We start from the raw sequence: 19,529 nt of genomic DNA, 5'->3' as shown, positions 1-19,529 counted from the left end.
GACAGATATTGCATTAGCATGATATTGTAACCATAGTAACAGTAACTTCTCCCACTTTCTGACTCTAGTTTACAGTTGTCAGTTTCTGCATTATTGCATTGAGATTGTCAAAAGTCACAAGTATGTTCTGACTTGAAAATTAAGTACCAAACTTGTTATTTAAACATTGTAGCTGTACTAAGACAATGAATATAGTGTTTGGTTCTTTGCTCATATTTATAGTGACTTTGTTTACATCATGGTGTCACCTATGTACATAAAAGATATTGACTTGCACTGAAATAGAAAATATATTAAAGCTGTCAAAATGTTAAATAACTTCTACCAGGTACCCATCAATCCTAATGATATACCTGGGGACCCAATCAAACGGAAATTGTATTAAACATTCATGAACCTGAAGTCAACATTTTTTAAAATTCACAGTATCCTATAAATATCACTAATGTTATCTAGTACACAGTCCAATAATTCATCCTCATTGTCTGATAAAGTTCTGAAATCCTCCATTGTCATGTAATAAATCGTTGTGGTCTAGTCATTGTAAATATCATCTGACTCCCATTCCTTGGCTTCACTGTCATATACAGATGCTTATTTAGAGACTGAGCCTTGATCATTCAATCTGTAAAACCCATTCAAGATTGCAACTGAACACATATCACTTGTGAGGAAAGATCAAATATAACCACCCACTATTGTCACTGTACACACTTGCAGCTCATTCAAAGAGATGACTGGTTGGCCTGGTGTTAGGATAATGTGACTGGATGGGACATCATGCTACATGTCTGTGACATGATGCTCCAGTGCTAGACATCACTATAAACTGTCACACTGCAGACATAGTAGCGATATGGCTGAAAAATTGTTAAAGCTATGTTAAAAATCCAAATCACACACACACACGCACACAGAAAGAGAAAACATGCATTGGGATTAAGGTGAATTATTTCTCTGCTTGGCACTGAAAAAGTACATATATTTGCAGTGCAATTGAAAGAATTGTCAACTTTAAACAAAGTGAGTGCTCTCTTTACAAGCTCTTAACTTGAAAATGGATAATTGAGATCATAGAACCTTGTGAGCACAACTAGTTTCATAGATTTCAATGGATTGAAATAAAACTTGGTAAATGTCATATTCATTAGCTGAAGATACATATTTCAACAAATTAGTCTGGCTCACTATGCAGCCTCAGGCCTTCATGTTTTATGAATCAGTGGCTCTCTATGCAGGCCCAGGCCTTAATGTTTTATGCATCAATGGCTCACTATGCAGACCCAGGCCTTCATGTTTTATGCATCAATGGCACACTGTGCAGGACCAGGCCTTCATGTCTTATGAATCAGTGGCTCACTATGCAGACCCAGGCCTACATGTTTTATGCATCAATGGCACACTGTGCAGGACCAGGCCTACATGTTTTATGCATCAATGGCACACTGTGCAGGACCAGGCCTACATGTTTTATGCATCAATGGCACACTGTGCAGGACCAGGCCTTCATGTTTTATGCATCAATGGCACACTGTGCAGGACCAGGCCTACATGTTTTATGGATCATTGGCTCAATATACAGGACCAGGCCTTCATGTTTTATGCATCAGTGGCACACTGTGCAGGACCAGGCCTACATGTTTTATGGATCAGTAGCTCCCTATGCAGGCCAAGGCCTTCTATTTTATGAATCAATGGCTCACTATGCAGATCCAGGCCTACATGTTTTATGCATCAATGGCACACTGTGCAGGACCAGGCCTACATGTTTTATGGATCAGTAGCTCACTATGCAGGCCAAGGCCTTCTATTTTATGGATCATTGTGAAACTTGGTGCACATCATGGTCATAATCTAAAAATATCCCCATGTTGAAAAATCACCCTGCTCATTTGATGTTTGTAAGAGTTATTGTCAATTGTGACATGCATCTAAATGCAATATGTGGTAACAGTATCTTGTGAATGGAACTACTCCGTTTTCACAGGATTGTGGCCATCATGTTTTATGCATCAATGTGGAACTGGCACATTATGGTCATCATCGTTATCAGATGTTCTTGTTGATTAATAATTGTACTTAAAGAATTCACATTTTTGACCTTAGACTCGTTTCCATCATGGAGGTATGGTTTGGATATGGGTTGTTGTTGTTGTTGTTGTGGGGTTTAACACCATATTTCAGCACACGATAGGCTATGCATGGTGGCCAGTATTAATGGTGGAGGAAGAACCTGGGAAAACCCCGGGAAGAACCACCTACCCATGAGAAGCTGCTGGCAAGCTTTCTAACATACCCACATTGGCCGAATCGTATACTTGAACCCACGCAGACAGAGGTGATATGGCAGTGATCCGTAATGGAGAGCACTTTAGACCACTCGGCTACTTGGGGCCCCAGTTTGGATGTGGGAGACATCAGAATATATTTACATGAACAAATTGCTAACTATTCTTCAAGTTTTTTTGTTTTATTGTACTAATCTGCATGGTTCAGTTAAACATCTGATACTTAACTCATTGCCAGGGTCACATTTAAAAAAAAAATGTTATGCAGTTAAACCTCTGATACTTACCTCATTGCCAGGGTCACATTTTAAAAAATATTAGAGGTTTATGGCACTACAATGATTTATCATTTGTGGAGGTGCTCAAATACACCATTTATTATTTGTTAAAAATCTGTTTATCGAACAAGTACATGCATAAACCATTGTCTGAGTGATAATGTATTCTCTGTGGAACGAATATATTCCCCCCCCTCTTCTTTTTTGTCATTTCCCACACACTATCACAAAGAACATGCTTCTTAGTGAATTAATGGTTATTGTTTAAAAGACCCATCTATGATGATGAATGTACTTGGCTAATAAATGTTTAATATCTTGTTTATATTTTATATCCCACCAAATGGTGGAACATATAATGTTATGACATCTGTTATTTTGTTCATCTTTCCATCCATCTGTCTGCTACCTCTCCAATAGCTTTGGTTTTGAGCCATTTACCAAACTTTTATGCATAGATTGCTTTGGGTTCAGGGTAGTTTGAAAGTCAAGGTGATATTGATAGAAAATATATGAATTGTTTCCACACAATAATATGAGTTCTATATCACATCACTTAACCAAACTTCATACAGTGCTTGCACTTGGAGCAAGAAAGACACCAATAAATGTTGAGGTCAGTAGTTCAAAGGTCATGGTTGCAGTGACTGAAGAAAGATAATATTTCTTTCAAAATGGATGGAACTTGATTATGTCCAGAATATCACTACTTTTTTTATAATCAATTGTTATCAATTATTTGCATCAGTTATGACCATATCTAGAATAATTGGGGGATTAGGGAACCATGGCATGGTTGTTGTTGTTGCTGTGGGGTTTAACGCCATTTTTTTCAGCACACGATAGGCTATACATGGTGGCCAGTATTAATGGTGAAGGAAGAACCTGGGAAAACCTCGGAAAGAACTGCTGACCCATGAGAAGCTACTGGCAAGCTTTCTCACATACCCACATTGGCTGAATCCGAGACTCGAAACAAGCGCAGACAGAGGTGAGATGGCAGTGATCCATAACGGAGAGCACTTTAGACCACTCAGCCACTTGGGGCCCCACCATGGCATGGAGTTCTGAGGGTACACATACCTGGTCTAAATACAACCACAAGATCTGTATTATGTAATTGATCCTGGCAATGTGCAATGTCATGTCTTGATAACTTGTACCCTGATAACTCCTGAACCCGCTTATAATGTGGGGTCAGACATGGATCCCATTTTTGTAGAAAAATGGCCTATTCATTCAACTTAAAGAAAATCGCAATCAAAATTGGTAACGGAAACTTTGGTATATCACTCGCTTTATCATCAGAAATGGTAGAGAACCTAGACATTTTAATCAACATTATGAAATTAACAACTTTTAATAAGAAGTCATATAATTTGTTACATTTTCTTTCCAAACGAGATTATCAGTAGACTGTAAATTAACGATATTCAAGGAAATTTCAATCATTGAAAATGTCATGCCTAGTGGAAGCAGTACTTTAATAAATACCAATTTAATAATCTTTTATCAAGCAAAATTTGCTTTTTAGTTCTATCATTTAGTTCCTTTTGAGTGTAATCATCATAAATGCAATGTGACCTCTTGTATTTAAATGTAAGGTGTGTCAATCTACCATAACACATGTGTCCACGAGCATTTCTTCAAGAATCTAATTAAGTGCCGACTGTGTTTTGATATCTGACTAGTGGAAGTATTTGCTGTAACGATGCACTGAATCAAAAGCTGATCTCCTTTGTATTATACCATTAATTACATCTTTTGAATTGAATAAAAGAAAAGTTAAAACTCATGCAAAGCCTACATGCTGAAGAGTTAGTGGCCCTGGTCATATGTCAGGTGAACTCAATTCAGTTGATCATTTGAACAGTTATTGTGTACATAATATCATTAAACTACCTTAAATTACCCTACTTAATCATAACTGTGATCAAAGATAGCAAGGCAACCAAGTGAAAAATGAATACTTTGTAAAAAAACCAGCTTAGTTTCACAGATACAGACCACTGTTGGGGGCATGAGTTTCAGAGAATTCCTGAACTAGCTCTTAGAGATATCCTCAGGGATGAAAAGAAGTTTCACTATTACTTACAGTGAAATCACAGGATCATTATTTTACTGAGTGAACAATACAGAAATTGAGTTTCGGCATAGACGAGTGTCTCATGAAATAAATGTCGCTGTTGTAGCAAAAAGGAATCTAATTTGTTTGTGCATCAACAGTCTGTATGGTATCCAGCTTCATAGACTCCCTGCTTCACATTACAATATTACACACTACTCCGAGAACCAGACTAATCAACAAAACAAAAAGCAGTGCAATACACAAATGTTTTCATGTATATGTGATGGTTGTTGAAACCAGTTGGAAGAAAGTTCACGATCTTTCAGATGTTGGACATTTTAGAAATAAATGTCATTTATACAAAATAATGAACAACTTCATTAGAATTGCACTTTATTGACAGTTATTCTCAACACAATTATAAAACCAGGAAACAATCATTAAACAGCTCAGTTCCCAACCCAGCATTTTTCTGGGATCTCTAGCAGATTTTTGTTTAGGTCCCTCAGTAACTTGCACCATCCCTTATAGTGTGGTTAATGTTTTTGGACCCTGTTGTGCACAAGTGATCAGAGAATGTATATATATCTGTGTGTATATATATATGTGTGTGTGTGTATATCAGAGATGCATGTTTGTGATTGGTTTAACTTTCAATATAATTTTATTTTCTACTTAAGGCATGACCCCATAATTACAGTTACACTTCAGCACTAACAGATAAGAAAGTTCTACATGGCCATGCACCAAATAATGATATTATTATGTGAGTTATGTCATATAACATAGCAAGATACATATCTTGTAAAGCATAAGTTGTGTGTGTTGTGTGCAGGTGTGGAAGAGAAAGATATTCTACATGCTGAATCACGTTTTGTGTGTTTCAGGTTGACCTTGGTTGGGTGTTTGGTACCATTTTTGATGATGAGAAGAAAACTCACCCTCTGTTGAAACCATACCACCTCCTAGATGATAGGGTGAGTTATTCACAACACATGTAACTCCAGGATGTTGCTTGTAGTTAGGTTAATCAGAGTACTATTTATCTATAATGTTTATTTTGGACTGTTTAAGAAATACCATATATACTCACATATAAATAGTGTCAAACTGCAAAAAATAAAGACCCTGTGACTGCTGATCAGGGTCTGTTGTGTGTGTTCTTTTGATTATTCCTAACAAATTGCACAAACCCAGATCTGCCGGCGTATTATGCAAATGCAAATCTTTGTCTGTGCCATTTACATTTAGACTTGACTTAAAAATGACTATATATGGTAGATTAATGCATTTCTTTTGAAATTTGACTTTTTGTTTAAAATATCTTTGTCCCCAAACATATGAATAGCATTTGGACAATGTTATCACTAATTGGGGATACAAAATCTGATGCCTCTCTAATTTGTTGGTTAAAATAAAAACAAACTGTAAAGACCTCACCTGTTTAGATGAGGATCTGATATATTACATATGAAACAATTTTATTGTTAATTTAAAATAAATATTACATGTAATATAGTCATAATTGGGGTTTCATGAATATTTTGGATTATGATTATATTCAAGATTAGGAAATGCATTATGATCTTAGAATATTACATTCAATTGAAATTGTCTTGTTGCTTTCAATAAAGCAAGCCAAAGCAGGGGAGAAGTGAAAACCTTAAATAAATGTTGTTTTAGATATTGAATGGACACATGTAATCCATTTCTAATGTTAACAGGAGAAGAGTAGGTACTTGCAGCCAGTACGAGAGTCCCTCAGAGTCATGCTGGCTTGGGGCTGGACAGTGGATCAGGATCAAACACGACTCGCTGCAAACACTGAAGGATTCAAGAGGAGACTATCAAAAGACTTGGTAACCCTTCTTTTGTCCCTGTTAGCCTTCAGCTATTCTCCTTTATTTTGTTTTCACAACAATTGGATATGTCCAGCACCCTCTTCAAAATTCAGGAACCTTTTGAAAAATAATCATTTCATACCTGGAACAAATCATCTTTTTAGTATATTAGCAGAAGAAAATCTATGATTTATCACAAATTTGATCATTTAGCAGGCGAAAAGAAAGTGGACCAGATTGCATCAGTAAGTTGACTGGTTACAGTGGTTATTCTGTCCAGACCTTTTGGACCCATCTAATAAAAGGAATAAGAACCAGTCAACTAAGTAGAAATTATAATGGTGTCATGTTGGATATTGGATTTTCATTGGATAAATTTTCAGATCAGTTATTAATTAGAAATATTGATATGTGAATATATTAAAATAAGTTATGTACAAGGTGGATAATGTGTATTTTATCATGAAAATGCTAGAAATGCTGACTCATAATGGGATGATAGAGTTTGAAGCTGACCAAAAGCACTGTTTGTGATTTTAGTGCCATTCTTAGACGTTGTATAGTGTACCTCAAAGTTGGGTTATCCATTTTCAAGCGCACTATTGCTTTCATATATTGTCTTATTAAAACTACACTTTAGTAATATACAATAAGTGTAAAATGCATAAGACAGCTTTGAATTTACAATAAAAATATAACCATAGCTCAGTAAAATGATCAAGTGATGGAAACATAATTGTACACAATGGTGAAACAGTCAAACTATCGGCTACCTGGTAATTGTATGTAAATATGTGTTAATCATTTCTTTTTTATGTTTCATTTTTCATTGTCAGCTGCTTTCATGTTTTGTCTTCCCTGCTCTTTCTCTGCTTTTCTGTATTGTGTGAATTAATATGTTTGTATATAAAAAAATATAAATTGAAATTATAATACTCGTCAACTTAATTCATATTTATTTAAAACTTTTCATTTATAAGTGTTAGTAATTTACAAGACAAAACTAAAAGTCACTAATTTCAAGTTGTCTGATTCAGTCAGTTTTATATTGAATCGTGTAGCACAAATATTCTCTATATTTATTTGTAAAAAAAGGAATAACTTGTTATGTATATAGGCATTTATAATTAATGAAATAATGTTGTTTTTATCTGTAATGACATTTTTGAAAGAGGTTAATTCAGGGCCCATATCTCAGTATGTGTCTAGATCAATAAAAGTTGGAGAGAAAAAATCTTACTTCACGTTTGTTTTACACATAGAAATAGTTCACAGATATCATTTTAGTCTTGTTCATTTCTTTTACTGTGACTGCATAAAGCACTTGAAGAACATCAGTTATTTGATTTTTTTCCCATCACTGTACTTAATATTCTTTAAAATGTTTACTATTTTTTGTAAATTATTTTTTGTAGTAACATATAGCTTTTTTTCTAAACAGTATGACCATGGTTACAGTCCACGACCATTTGATCTGAGAAATATTACATTGACAAGGGAAATGCAGGTAAAAACATTCTGTATATGCATGCATTTAATTTTGCATTCAAATCCAAGTGCATGTGTAAGAAACTGAGCCTTTTGTACATTTCATTATTATATATTGGTACATTCTGGCTGGTGTAAAAATTGTAATTGGAGCACCTGTTACATAGACTTCAGTAACAATATTAAAAACTTACCATATCCTGATATACTTCTTGTTCTTTGAACTCCCAATTGTCTCTTGTGACTTGTGATGATTGAAAATTTTCTATTTTTATTTTATATAAAGTTTCAGAAAAATTAAATGTTCCTGTTTTATTGTAAAAAGTTTCTTCATTATTTTTATCATGTTTATCTCTCGTGCCACTATTTATGCTTTGGTTGATAGCTTCTGCACATTTTATTAGTATGAGTTATCTGTTAGTTCTAATTTATAAGAACTCCAATACAGGGCAAACTTGCTATAACACTCAAACTTGCTATAACACTCTTTCTTATACCAAATTCAGGTTAAAATTTATAAGAATTCCAGTACGGGGCAGACTTGCTATAACACTCTTTCTTATATCAAATTCAGGTTCTAATTGATAAGAATTCCAGTACGGGGCAGACTTGCTATAACACTCTTTCTTATATTAAATTCAGGTTCTAATTAATAAGAATTCCAGTATGGGGCAGACATGCTATAACACTTTCTTATATCAAATTCAGGTTCTAATTGATAAGAATTCCAGTACGGGGCAGACTTGCTATAACACTCTTTCTTATATCAAATTCAGGTTCTAATTGATAAGAATTCCAGTACGGGGCAGACTTGCTATAACACTCTTTCTTATATTAAATTCAGGTTCTAATTAATAAGAATTCCAGTATGGGGCAGACATGCTATAACACTTTCTTATATCAAATTCAGGTTCTAATTGATAAGAATTCCAGTACGGGGCAGACTTGCTATAACACACTTTCTTATAACAAATTCAGGTTCTGATTGATAAGGATTTAAGTAATGGGCAGACTTGCTTATAACACACTCTCTTATATCAAATTCAGGTTCTAATTGATAACAGGGTTCCCATGCTATCAGGAAATTGAGAAAAAGTCAGAGAAATGATAAAAAAAAATTCCCGAATGTGACAAGTATTGGAATTTTGCAAATATTGATGAAACAGTCACGTAACTGAGTTGTAACCAACCTGATCATGAGTTAAATTTATTGAGTTCTAACCAGAATATTCGGAGGGTGCAGTATGTATCATTTGGTTGCTTGCAAATAACATATATGCTGAGTCAGTCCAAATGCTCAGTGGGTTAGATTCGTCTAGTAGACTTATTTTCAAAGTCAGCTTGATATCCGTATCTTTCCTTACATGGTAGCTATGAAAACCACTCTAGCGTCACAATAGGCAAACATCGTGTTGGCAAAGCATAGCCGTTACCTGATGGCCTAGCAGACTTTAAACATTGTTAGATCGAGTGATACATGCATGAAATGGATATGAAAACTATTTATTGTCTCAGAAATTGTGAATATTAAAATTGGAATTGATGAATTATGACCTGGTACTCGCGATTTGCATTGACAGTCACATGAGTACACAAATCTAGAAACCCACATTTTCAAATGTTGTAGAGAAAAGAAAAAAAAAATATTAAATGAAAGTCATATACTGGTTGTAATCAAAATACAAAAATGAGAGAACACAAAGTTTTCCATATTTATATATTCTGAGAACAACTTCGGGGGTTTTGTTGCATCATGGGACTACAACGTTGACATGTGCTCTCTGCTTGATAAATCAGACTGGCCAAATTGCTAGTTTTTGCAAAAAGTGTCAGACTTTCATTTAATATAATTGAATTCTCTACAACAACATTAAAATGGACTTTGTTGTTGATATAATGTGACTAATGGACTTCTGATGTCATCGTTTGAGAGTTTGAGATTCGTGAAGTGACTAGTAATGCAAATGGCGAGTACCAGGTCAGATTTCATCAATGCCGTAGTTTAGTCTAGTCTGTCAGCAGAATAAAGACATAATGAGAAAATAAATAATTTTTCTATCAATTTCATGCAGGTATAAATTGATATAACATAAGTTTAAACTTTCTAGGCCTGCTGGTAAGTGACTACCATGTGTCGCTACCGCACCATGGCAGCAAATTCCAAATTTTCGATATGCAATTGCAATGACCCCATGCCCCAGCCTAAATGTCCCCAGTATGAAAAATGGGGTGGGAATATTCGGAGAAAACCTGGATTAGAAAACATACTGCTGTTTGTTTTATTCCAAATTTGTAGTCTAAATTGTTGAATCTCAGAGCTGAAATGAGAAATTGTCATCCCTTGTATTATATATATAAAAGAAACTATTATAGCCCCTGTATCAATACAGGTTTGGGGACTGGTTTAATGAATTACAAGAAACCAAGTTGATTTTACAGAAAATTCAGTCCTTGTTTATACAACAGTATATCATTTTGAAGGTCTTTTGTCAAAATTTAAATCAACCCTTTTGAAAATGTTGTTTTAAATGATGGATTTTTAATCAGATCTTCTTAAGGAGATTAGTGTGTTTGATAAATCTTGCTTGGGATTTTATTGGCACAGATAAATTCAGGGTTACACTCTCTTTGTTGGAAGACAAGATTCTAATTATTTGCATTTATTGTGGGTTTTTTTTACTGTAATAGGAAATTTTACTTTCTATAAGATGCATATATATATATATATATATATATATATATATATATATATATATATATATATATATATATATATATATATATATATATATATATATATATATATATATATATATATATATATATATATATATATATATATATATATTGCTATAGAATTCTTTAGAATTAAAGGTATGAAAGGAAACAAAACAAATGTTCAGTTATGTTGTTCCCACTTAGCAACATAATGCAGGCCAGCAAAATAAAGTTAGAATTTTTATTTTGTTCATTGAAATGACTTTACATGCCAATTTAAAGGAATATATTCAAACTTGTTTCATGTGATACATTTTGTGGTTTTGTACATGATCATCTTTTCTGGCTTAGATGTTTTGGAGAGTCTTGAAAGAGAACCATCTTTAGATTTAGAAAATGCATGTTTTGTAATCAGAAATGTTCTTTAATTCCATTCCGAAATGGTCATATGTGAACCTTGAAAAAATTAATTTCATCCTGGAAAAACCATGGAAATTACCTGGAAAGATTGACAAGTCAGTTTACTGATTTAAAAAGTAATAGCAAATAAAAAATGAATGCCACAGTGAATGGTTCTTGCAACTGATTGAGCAGTACTTTATAGACAAAAGATTGTAAACATATGGTAAGTAATTGCCAAAAAATAAAAATTAATTCCACATCGAATGGTTGTTGCAACCATTGGGCACTTAGGAAAATCACCATTGTCTGTGTGTTTTACTTGGTTAGTGGAATGAGATATATTGTGTATGTTTATGCTGCAGAAGTCCATAAAATATATTTTATAACTATTGTCAGACATTCACATGTACTGTCACCCACTGTTTCATCTTACCTCTAGAAGTTATCTCCATAAATATATATACATGTATCTCCTCATTATGTCTTTCATGTGAGTTTTGAAAGCATTGTATAATGCACAATATGCTTCAAATCAGATTCCGTGTTTTTATTTCCTTCCAATGTAGTCAGAAATGCAGACGTCATCTTATTATCATTGATATACAGGGGAAAAATGTCATTGTCATGTTACATGTCCTGTAGTTTGAAACTGACTTTGGAACAGAATCATTAAAGTTTTAGGGATGGAGGGATTTAAATGTGATTTTGTTGGAAAATGACTTTGGAACAGTCATTTAAGTTGTAGGGGTGGAGAGATTTAAATGTGTTGTAGTGGGAAGCTGGTTTTGAAACGTAATTGTTTAAATTGTAAGGATTGATGGATCTGTATGTTGTTCCCAGTTTTTGCTGTGCAATAGTGTATTGTTTTGAACATATTTTTGAAACACCATGGGGGTTACATTATTTATTGTTTCCTTTGGGTGTTAGAAAATGACTTAACTTTGTTGGAGGTCCCTCTTTACCATTGAAATCAGATTATATTGCAAAACTCATTTGAGGCTTTTTTGCCACATATGGGGTGAGATTGCAGTTTACAGAGATTCCATAAAGCAGTTTCACACCTGTTTCATTGTACACTTTCTATACATTGTGAGGTCAGTGTACATGTATTAGTTTTAACTGAATAATTTTTCAGGCCTGAATTCTGAGTTTCTTATGTAGAACTCAAAATGTCCAATTTGTGCATTTTATTGTTGGCCAGAAAAAAACAGTCCCATGAGACACATTGAGCATTTATTACTATTTCCAGAGATAAACCTCACAGTGTTTCATAAGTTTGTGTGAGTTTATTAGCAAGGAATGAAGCATTCTGATTTGATATGAATACAGTAGAGAAAATGCATTAGGTTTCAAACTTATTCAACACATATCAGTGTCGATCCTGTTTGCATTTTTTTTAGAGACATCATAATCTGTGCAGGTTTTCAAAATTATGCTTGATGTGTACATTTTCGTTGGAACTAGTGTTACAGATACAGTGTGATTGATTGTTGAGCACACTTTATTTTCATGCTTTCGTTTATAGATTTTTTTAATCACTGTTTATATTTTGTTCGGTATGCATCATTGCTAACTGTGTCAGTGAAATCCTTAGTTTTGTGCCCTCTTTCCTTGTCTTGCAAAGCAAAGAAATACACAGGCAGCACTTGTTTTAGCTAACTTGTCTTGATGTTGCACAGCACATAACATAACTTAAATACTTTGAAAAAGTGTCAGTTTGCTGCGTTGCTTAAAAGTATGTATGGTGAAGAGTTGTTGTTGATGTTTTGGGTTTTACACCATTTTTCAGCACTTGATAGCTATACATGGCAGCCAGTATATTTGGTGGAGGAAGAACCCTGGTAAGAACCACCAACCCACTGGAAGATACTGGCAAGCTTTCTAGCATACCCATATTCTAGGCTTTCCTTATCAGTGAGAATCCAATTGATTTACCTGGCTGCTTTTAAAAAACTTGTAACCCTGTTAGGTGAGGTCCTCCAAACCCCTGCCTACTTAGGCAACTCACCCTCCAACATTAAATCTAATGAAAGGCCCTGTATACTGGCTGATCCTGAGACGCAAACCCCTGCTGACAGAGGTGAGATGGCAGTGATCAGTAAAGGCTAGCACTTTAGATGGTGAAAAGAGTGTGAGTGTGTGTATGTATATATATGTATGTGTGTGTGTATATATATATATATATATATATATATATATATATATATATATATATATATATATCCCCATTCTAATCACTACTTCACTATAGTTACTTAGCATTCTTAAATTCATCATGATGGCAATAATTTTTTGCTGTGTAGTAAAGTAGCATCAAATTTAAAGAAAAGGATTTTTTTTTTACTTTCTGAAAATATGCTATTTATATTAATTTCACAAATATCTGTTATTGTAGAATATGGGAGAAAAGTTGGCAGAAAATGCACATGACCTGTGGGCCAAGCACAAGAAGGAAGAACTGGAGGCCATTGGTGAGGTTAACAAAATATAAGAATTAATATTGGGCACACATAAAATGTAAACTTTGTTTTATTTGTTTTGTTCAAAATATTATTGGCCTGATCAGATAATATTGATCTTTACAATGAGAAGGACATTGTGTTTTAAAGTTGCAAAAATTTAAACTTATTTGCATTGAAGTTGAAAGACAGTTAATGTACATTTTTTTTGTCTTTAACAAACTGCATGCAGAATTGAAATGGAATGGGTTTACAGATTATTGTTTTGAATGTTGACAGTTTTAAATCAGCTAATTTGAAAAAGTTGATTTTTGTATTGTGAAGAATTTTTTGAGAGATAATGAAATGAACAAGTTTCATATCATATACATATTAATGGCTGAAATGTGTAAGATCATAGATTCGAATCTCATTTTAAATTTAATGTCATTTACATCTTAATGACTGAAATGTATGAGGTCATAGCTCTAAATCTCATTTTAAAAGAAAAATTACCTTGTTTTACAACTGTACTGTTCTTGTACTCTAAAACATCTTTGTACTGTAAAACATCTTTGTCATAATCACCATGGAGGAAGATGAACATAATATTACCTTGTTGATATACTGTAAAACATCTTTGTCACATTCACCATGGAGGAAGATGAACATAATATTACCTTGTTGATATACTGTAAAACATCTTTGTCATAATCACCATGATGGAAGATGAACATAATATTACCTTGTTGATATACTGTAAAACATCTTTGTCACACTGACCATGGTGGAAGATGAACATGATATTACCTTGTTGATATACTGTAAAACATCTTTGTCATACTCACCATGGAGGAAGATGAACATAATATTACCTTGTTGATATACTGTAAAACATCTTTGTCCCACTCACCATGGAGGAAGATGAACATAATATTACCTTGTTGATATACTGTAAAACATCTTTGTCACACTGACCATGGTGGAAGATGAACATAATATTACCTTGTTGAAATACTGTAAAACATCTTTGTCACACTCACCATGGTGGAAGATGAACATAATATTACCTTGTTGATATACTGTAAAACATCTTTGTTGTACTCACCTTGGAGGAAGATGAACATAATATTACCTTGTTGATATACTGTAAAACATCTTTGTCACACTGACCATGGTGGAAGATGAACATGATATTACCTTGTTGATATACTGTAAAACATCTTTGTCATACTCACCATGGAGGAAGATGAACATAATATTACCTTGTTGATATACTGTAAAACATCTTTGTCCCACTCACCATGGAGGAAGATGAACATAATATTACCTTGTTGATATACTGTAAAACATCTTTGTCACACTGACCATGGTGGAAGATGAACATGATATTACCTTGTTGAAATACTGTAAAACATCTTTGTCACACTGACCATGGAGGAAGATGAACATAATATTACCTTGTTGATATACTGTAAAACATCTTTGTCACACTGACCATGGTGGAAGATGAACATAATATTACCTTGTTGAAATACTGTAAAACATCTTTGTCACACTCACCATGGTGGAAGATGAACATAATATTACCTTGTTGATATACTGTAAAACATCTTTGTCCCACTCACCATGGTGGAAGATAAACATAATATTACCTTGTTGATACACTGTAAAACATCTTTGTTGTACCCACCTTGGAGGAAGATCAACATGGTAATCACTTTGGCATCTATGTGCCTGTCTATGTGCATCTGTACATCTGATCACATCTACAACATGTTTAATATTTTACTTTCCTGAGTAAAGGGGGATTAAAAAAAGGGGTCCCTTGTTATTTAATATCTTTTTAAATATTTTTTATTTTTTAGAATTAATCATATTGCTAATATTATATGTGCTACAATACCTGTGATACAAGAATACTGAAGTCAATGATCTTTTATTACCTGCATACAGTAGTTGCCATTCTTTTACCCTCTAGGAGGAGGTATACATCCACAACTTGTTCCCTATGAGATTCTGACAGATCGAGAGAAGAAGAAGGATAGAGAGCATGCACAAGAACTCTTGAAATTCCTCCAGTTTCAGGGTTTCAGAATTATCAGGTATTTAATGTTCCTTGGAGAAGGTAGTTTTTTGTAAGTATAAAAACTAGGATGAAACAGCTGAAACAGAATAAATTGTCTGCTAGTATGGTCTGTCTTCTGTCTGTTATCAGTAAACAGGTAGATGTTGCTTTTTAGTGCTACTTTTCCAAATCTAATGGGAGGAAAATCATGAAATGTAAAGTTTCATCCTGAGGTAAATGTAAATGGTGATAATCTTATATCCAGCATTTGCTGCTATGGTAGACATCTTGAAAATCTTGTTTTTGCTACCTCTGAATAAGTGGTCATATTGACATGGGTTTCCTCTACAAGGCTATGGCATGTAGATGGTCTTGAATGAAAATGATGCTAATTTGATATATACGTGGCCACTAATTGTTATGCATATGGCCATCATTAATATCTTGTTATCACTGCTATTCCTACACCTTGACATCCCTTACAGTTTGACTTAAGTCTTACTGAAATGACCCTTAAATTACAGACCTGCAGAATTATCACAAAAGATTACAAAAACTCAGTTGTTGTTGTAAAATCCAGATATTGGCAAGTCTGTGCTTGTTCAGGATCAGGTTTTAATATTAGATTCAGTTGAGTTTGTTATGAACCAGTCTAGCCTTACAGGAGTATCTTAGACCCTTTAAACTGCCAATATTTTTCATGCAAAATACCTGCATGATGAAGCTATTGCATATTGTATTTTCTGTAAATGGTATCAAACAAGACACACACTGAAGGCCAAAAAGAACAATAAACTTTTTTAAAAGTTCAAACAATTAGCACTGAAGTGTAAAAGGGAATATCCAGATTCAGCTGTCAGCACAGAAATATAAAAAGGGATTCTTCAGATTCCTGAAAGAAAATCAGTCAAATCGTGACATTTTTAGTATTGCTATCTGCATTTGAGCAACACTTTTTTCATATTTTGTTTTCTTTTTTAATCATGATATATATATGCTAAATATTATTTTTCTTTGGTATGAATCACAATCGCGCTCATTCAAATCCAGTCATTATTTACCCTAGATCTAAAAAAAATATTGTCTTGTTTTTTTTATTTATTGACTTTGATATATTTTAACAGGTAGGTAAATTGGCTGGTTTCTTAATTATAATCAGCCCTGAATGTTTAAAAAGATATGTAGAGTTTGTTTCTTTTCTGATTAAAAATAAGCTTCAGTTTATAGCCTATCAATATAGCCTGTAATTGTTTCATTTTCAAGTAACCAGTGTTGGAGGCTTTTTATATACATATACATGTATTAAGATAAGTACAAAACTTGTGTCTCTATATCTTTCTTGATTGTAACTTGTAAACTTTTACTTACCATTATCATGAATCAAAGTAGTCGAAAGTCTTGCTATAAATAATATCACATTTTTTGGTGTTACATTAAAAATCACTCTTTGAAGAGGGTACAAGTTTAATGTCTGTCTTCATAACACAATTCTGGTAGGAATAAATTAATTTCAGGTTACATGGTTTTTGTTAATGGTAAAGCCTAATATTCTGATTCAGAGAAAGACTTTTTCATGCTTTTATTTTGCTGGCTATTAGTGTTTATTTTTTTAATTATTTTTACTTTCATGATAGTGCATTATTATCTGTAACATAATGGCTTAGTCCTTGCTTATGTGCCTAGGTTTCACAACATTTATTACTATAGTGTACCGAATAATATAATATAATATGATATAATATAATATAACTTTTTTCTCTGTTCTTTAATGATTTCTGATAATTGATGGATATCATGTGAGGTGGGATGGAATATTAATGCATTTTAACCATATTCACTAATTCGTTTGGATAACCTTGTTGCTTTCTTCACAGCAGGCCATGCTGTCACTTGCTTATTTTTTCCAATTGGCTGATTTCAAGTCCAAAAGTCTAGCTTAAACATGTAACAAATAAAGCACTACTGCATGTATTGTGATCACTAGTGATTTCCCATACTCAGAGCATAAATATCTTAACGAGTTCAAATTTGTTTGGTCACGTGATCAACATTAGTCGCTGATGAAAACATTGTGACATTGCCAAAAATTTCATACTCTTAAGGTATTTATGCTCTGAGTATGGGAAATCATTAATCATCATGAGATCTAAATAAATGAACTAATATTTCTCAATACAGAATAAATTACTCTTGGCATACTCAGTAAGAAGGAAGCGGCAGTCATACTGATTTAATGATTTATGTTTTAAATCCAGTCATGTGTGCTAATCTTCAAAGATATCAAGAAAATGTTGATAGTGTATTTTATTTTGGAATATTGATTTTTGTTTCATTTGTTATGTGTGCACCATATGGGTCCATCTTGTTTTCTGTTTTTTGTTCGGATCAATCTTATGCTGCAAAGAAGTCATTATTACAGTTAAGCATCTGATTTTAAGAGTGATTATCTACTGCAGATCAGTTGTTACATTTGAACACCCAGTTTTATAGTGCTTTTCTAATGCAGATCAGTTGTTGTTACATTTGAACACCCAATTTTAATAATGATTTTCTACTGCAGATCAGTTGTTGTTACATTTGAACACCCAATTTTAATAGTGATTTTCTACTGCAGAGCAGTCATTGCAACATCAGAACACTTGGGTTTTTTATTTTCCATTGCAGAGGAGCCATTGTTATAGTTAATTGTAACAGTGATTTTCCAGGATTGATCAATCATAAGATGATACTTGTGCAGAAACAAGTTTATTTGACCAGTTAAAGGAAACTTTATGTAAACAACAATTTTTAAAAAAAATTAAGAAATATTAAACAGCTGAACAGACTTTTAAGTTGATTAAAAGGTCTCGAATTTCAGTGTTTTGTCCTGTGCAGTACTCTCTTAATTTTTTAATTTAGTTTGTGCTAGTTTTTTTTTTATTGTACTTGTATGCTTGTGTTCAGTGATGCTTCCATTGAGATTTCATGTCAAGAGAGACTTCAGGAATACGGTAATGAAATGGTTCTGTTTCACAGTAGATAAACTGTGTGGATTTTCATAGTATTGGAATGATTTTGCATGTATTGTACTTTTCTCGAGGTGTTGGACTTAACTTTTTTGTGCCATATTTGTTAGCAAGATTGTTTATAAAAATATAAACCATCAACTTTCACAAATGATATTTGGTTGGCATATTTCTTTTGGTATTTTGATGATGTATTTAGATTTTTCATGCAAAATATTTTGCTAAGTTTTTCTGACTTTTGAGCAAGATTTTATTTGTGGAACCGTGTAAACACTTGTAGAAACTGCTTACGTTAGGTTGGGCTTGCATCATTAGATTTATATTTCGATTACAAGTAAGATTTTTTGCCATTTTTTAAAAACTGATTGGGTTTTTGGTTTTTCGGACTTTACCTTTTTATGTCCTGCAGCATGTGGTTTTCAGACACAAATCTAGTTTTCTTTCTAAATTTTCATTTTATTATCTTGTATCCTGTGACTTAAAATTATTGTTTATTCACTCTAAGGAAATGAAAGCTGTAATTCTTTTCATACAAAAACTGGTATAAGTCCATTTTTTTTATATTTACCAGATTAGACGATGACTTGTGCTTATTGGTCATTGATGTCTATCTTTTTACTAATCTCCTTTTCCATCTGTTCATCATCAATTATCTTTCCTTGTTGAATATACTTGTGTCTAACTCTTTTCTTGGATATTGTTGCCTTGCCTGCAGAGGCCTATAGCTTCAGATGTTTATGTGGATCAATGATTATTTCTGCTTCTTCCAGACAAAACTAGGTCACTGTGACCTAGATTCAAGGCTCCATTGATTTTGCTAAAGTTTTATGTTTAGCTTGGTTTTCTCAGGCATATTTTCTTGTGAAGTCATATAAACCTTAACTACACTGTTCATACCAATTTAGGTCACTGTGAGCTAGATATTTCACTTCATT

General features: G+C 33.3%; 1 protein-coding gene across 8 annotated transcripts in view; it reads left to right on the top strand.

The window, feature by feature from the left end:
- LOC149804420 (ryanodine receptor-like) overlaps nt 1-19,529 on the top strand; it is a 538,410-nt gene that overhangs the window by 327,304 nt on the left and 191,577 nt on the right. For all 8 annotated transcript variants that reach the window (XR_016415653.1, XR_016415652.1, XM_089940121.1 and 5 more), the window contains 5 exons: nt 5,522-5,611; nt 6,359-6,493; nt 7,917-7,982; nt 13,479-13,554; nt 15,503-15,626. Coding sequence is in view for 6 of the 8 variants with exons in the window: in XM_089940121.1 (XP_089796247.1) it covers nt 5,522-5,611; nt 6,359-6,493; nt 7,917-7,982; nt 13,479-13,554; nt 15,503-15,626 (491 nt within the window). In the remaining 2 variants the exon portion in view is untranslated. The remainder of the gene's footprint in view (nt 1-5,521; nt 5,612-6,358; nt 6,494-7,916; nt 7,983-13,478; nt 13,555-15,502; nt 15,627-19,529) is intronic.

This window comes from Sinohyriopsis cumingii, chromosome 2, assembly GCF_028554795.1.
Source record: "Sinohyriopsis cumingii isolate HCF-2022 chromosome 2, ASM2855479v2, whole genome shotgun sequence".
NCBI lineage: Eukaryota > Metazoa > Mollusca > Bivalvia > Unionida > Unionidae > Sinohyriopsis > Sinohyriopsis cumingii.
This window is presented reverse-complemented; position numbering and strand designations above follow the sequence as displayed.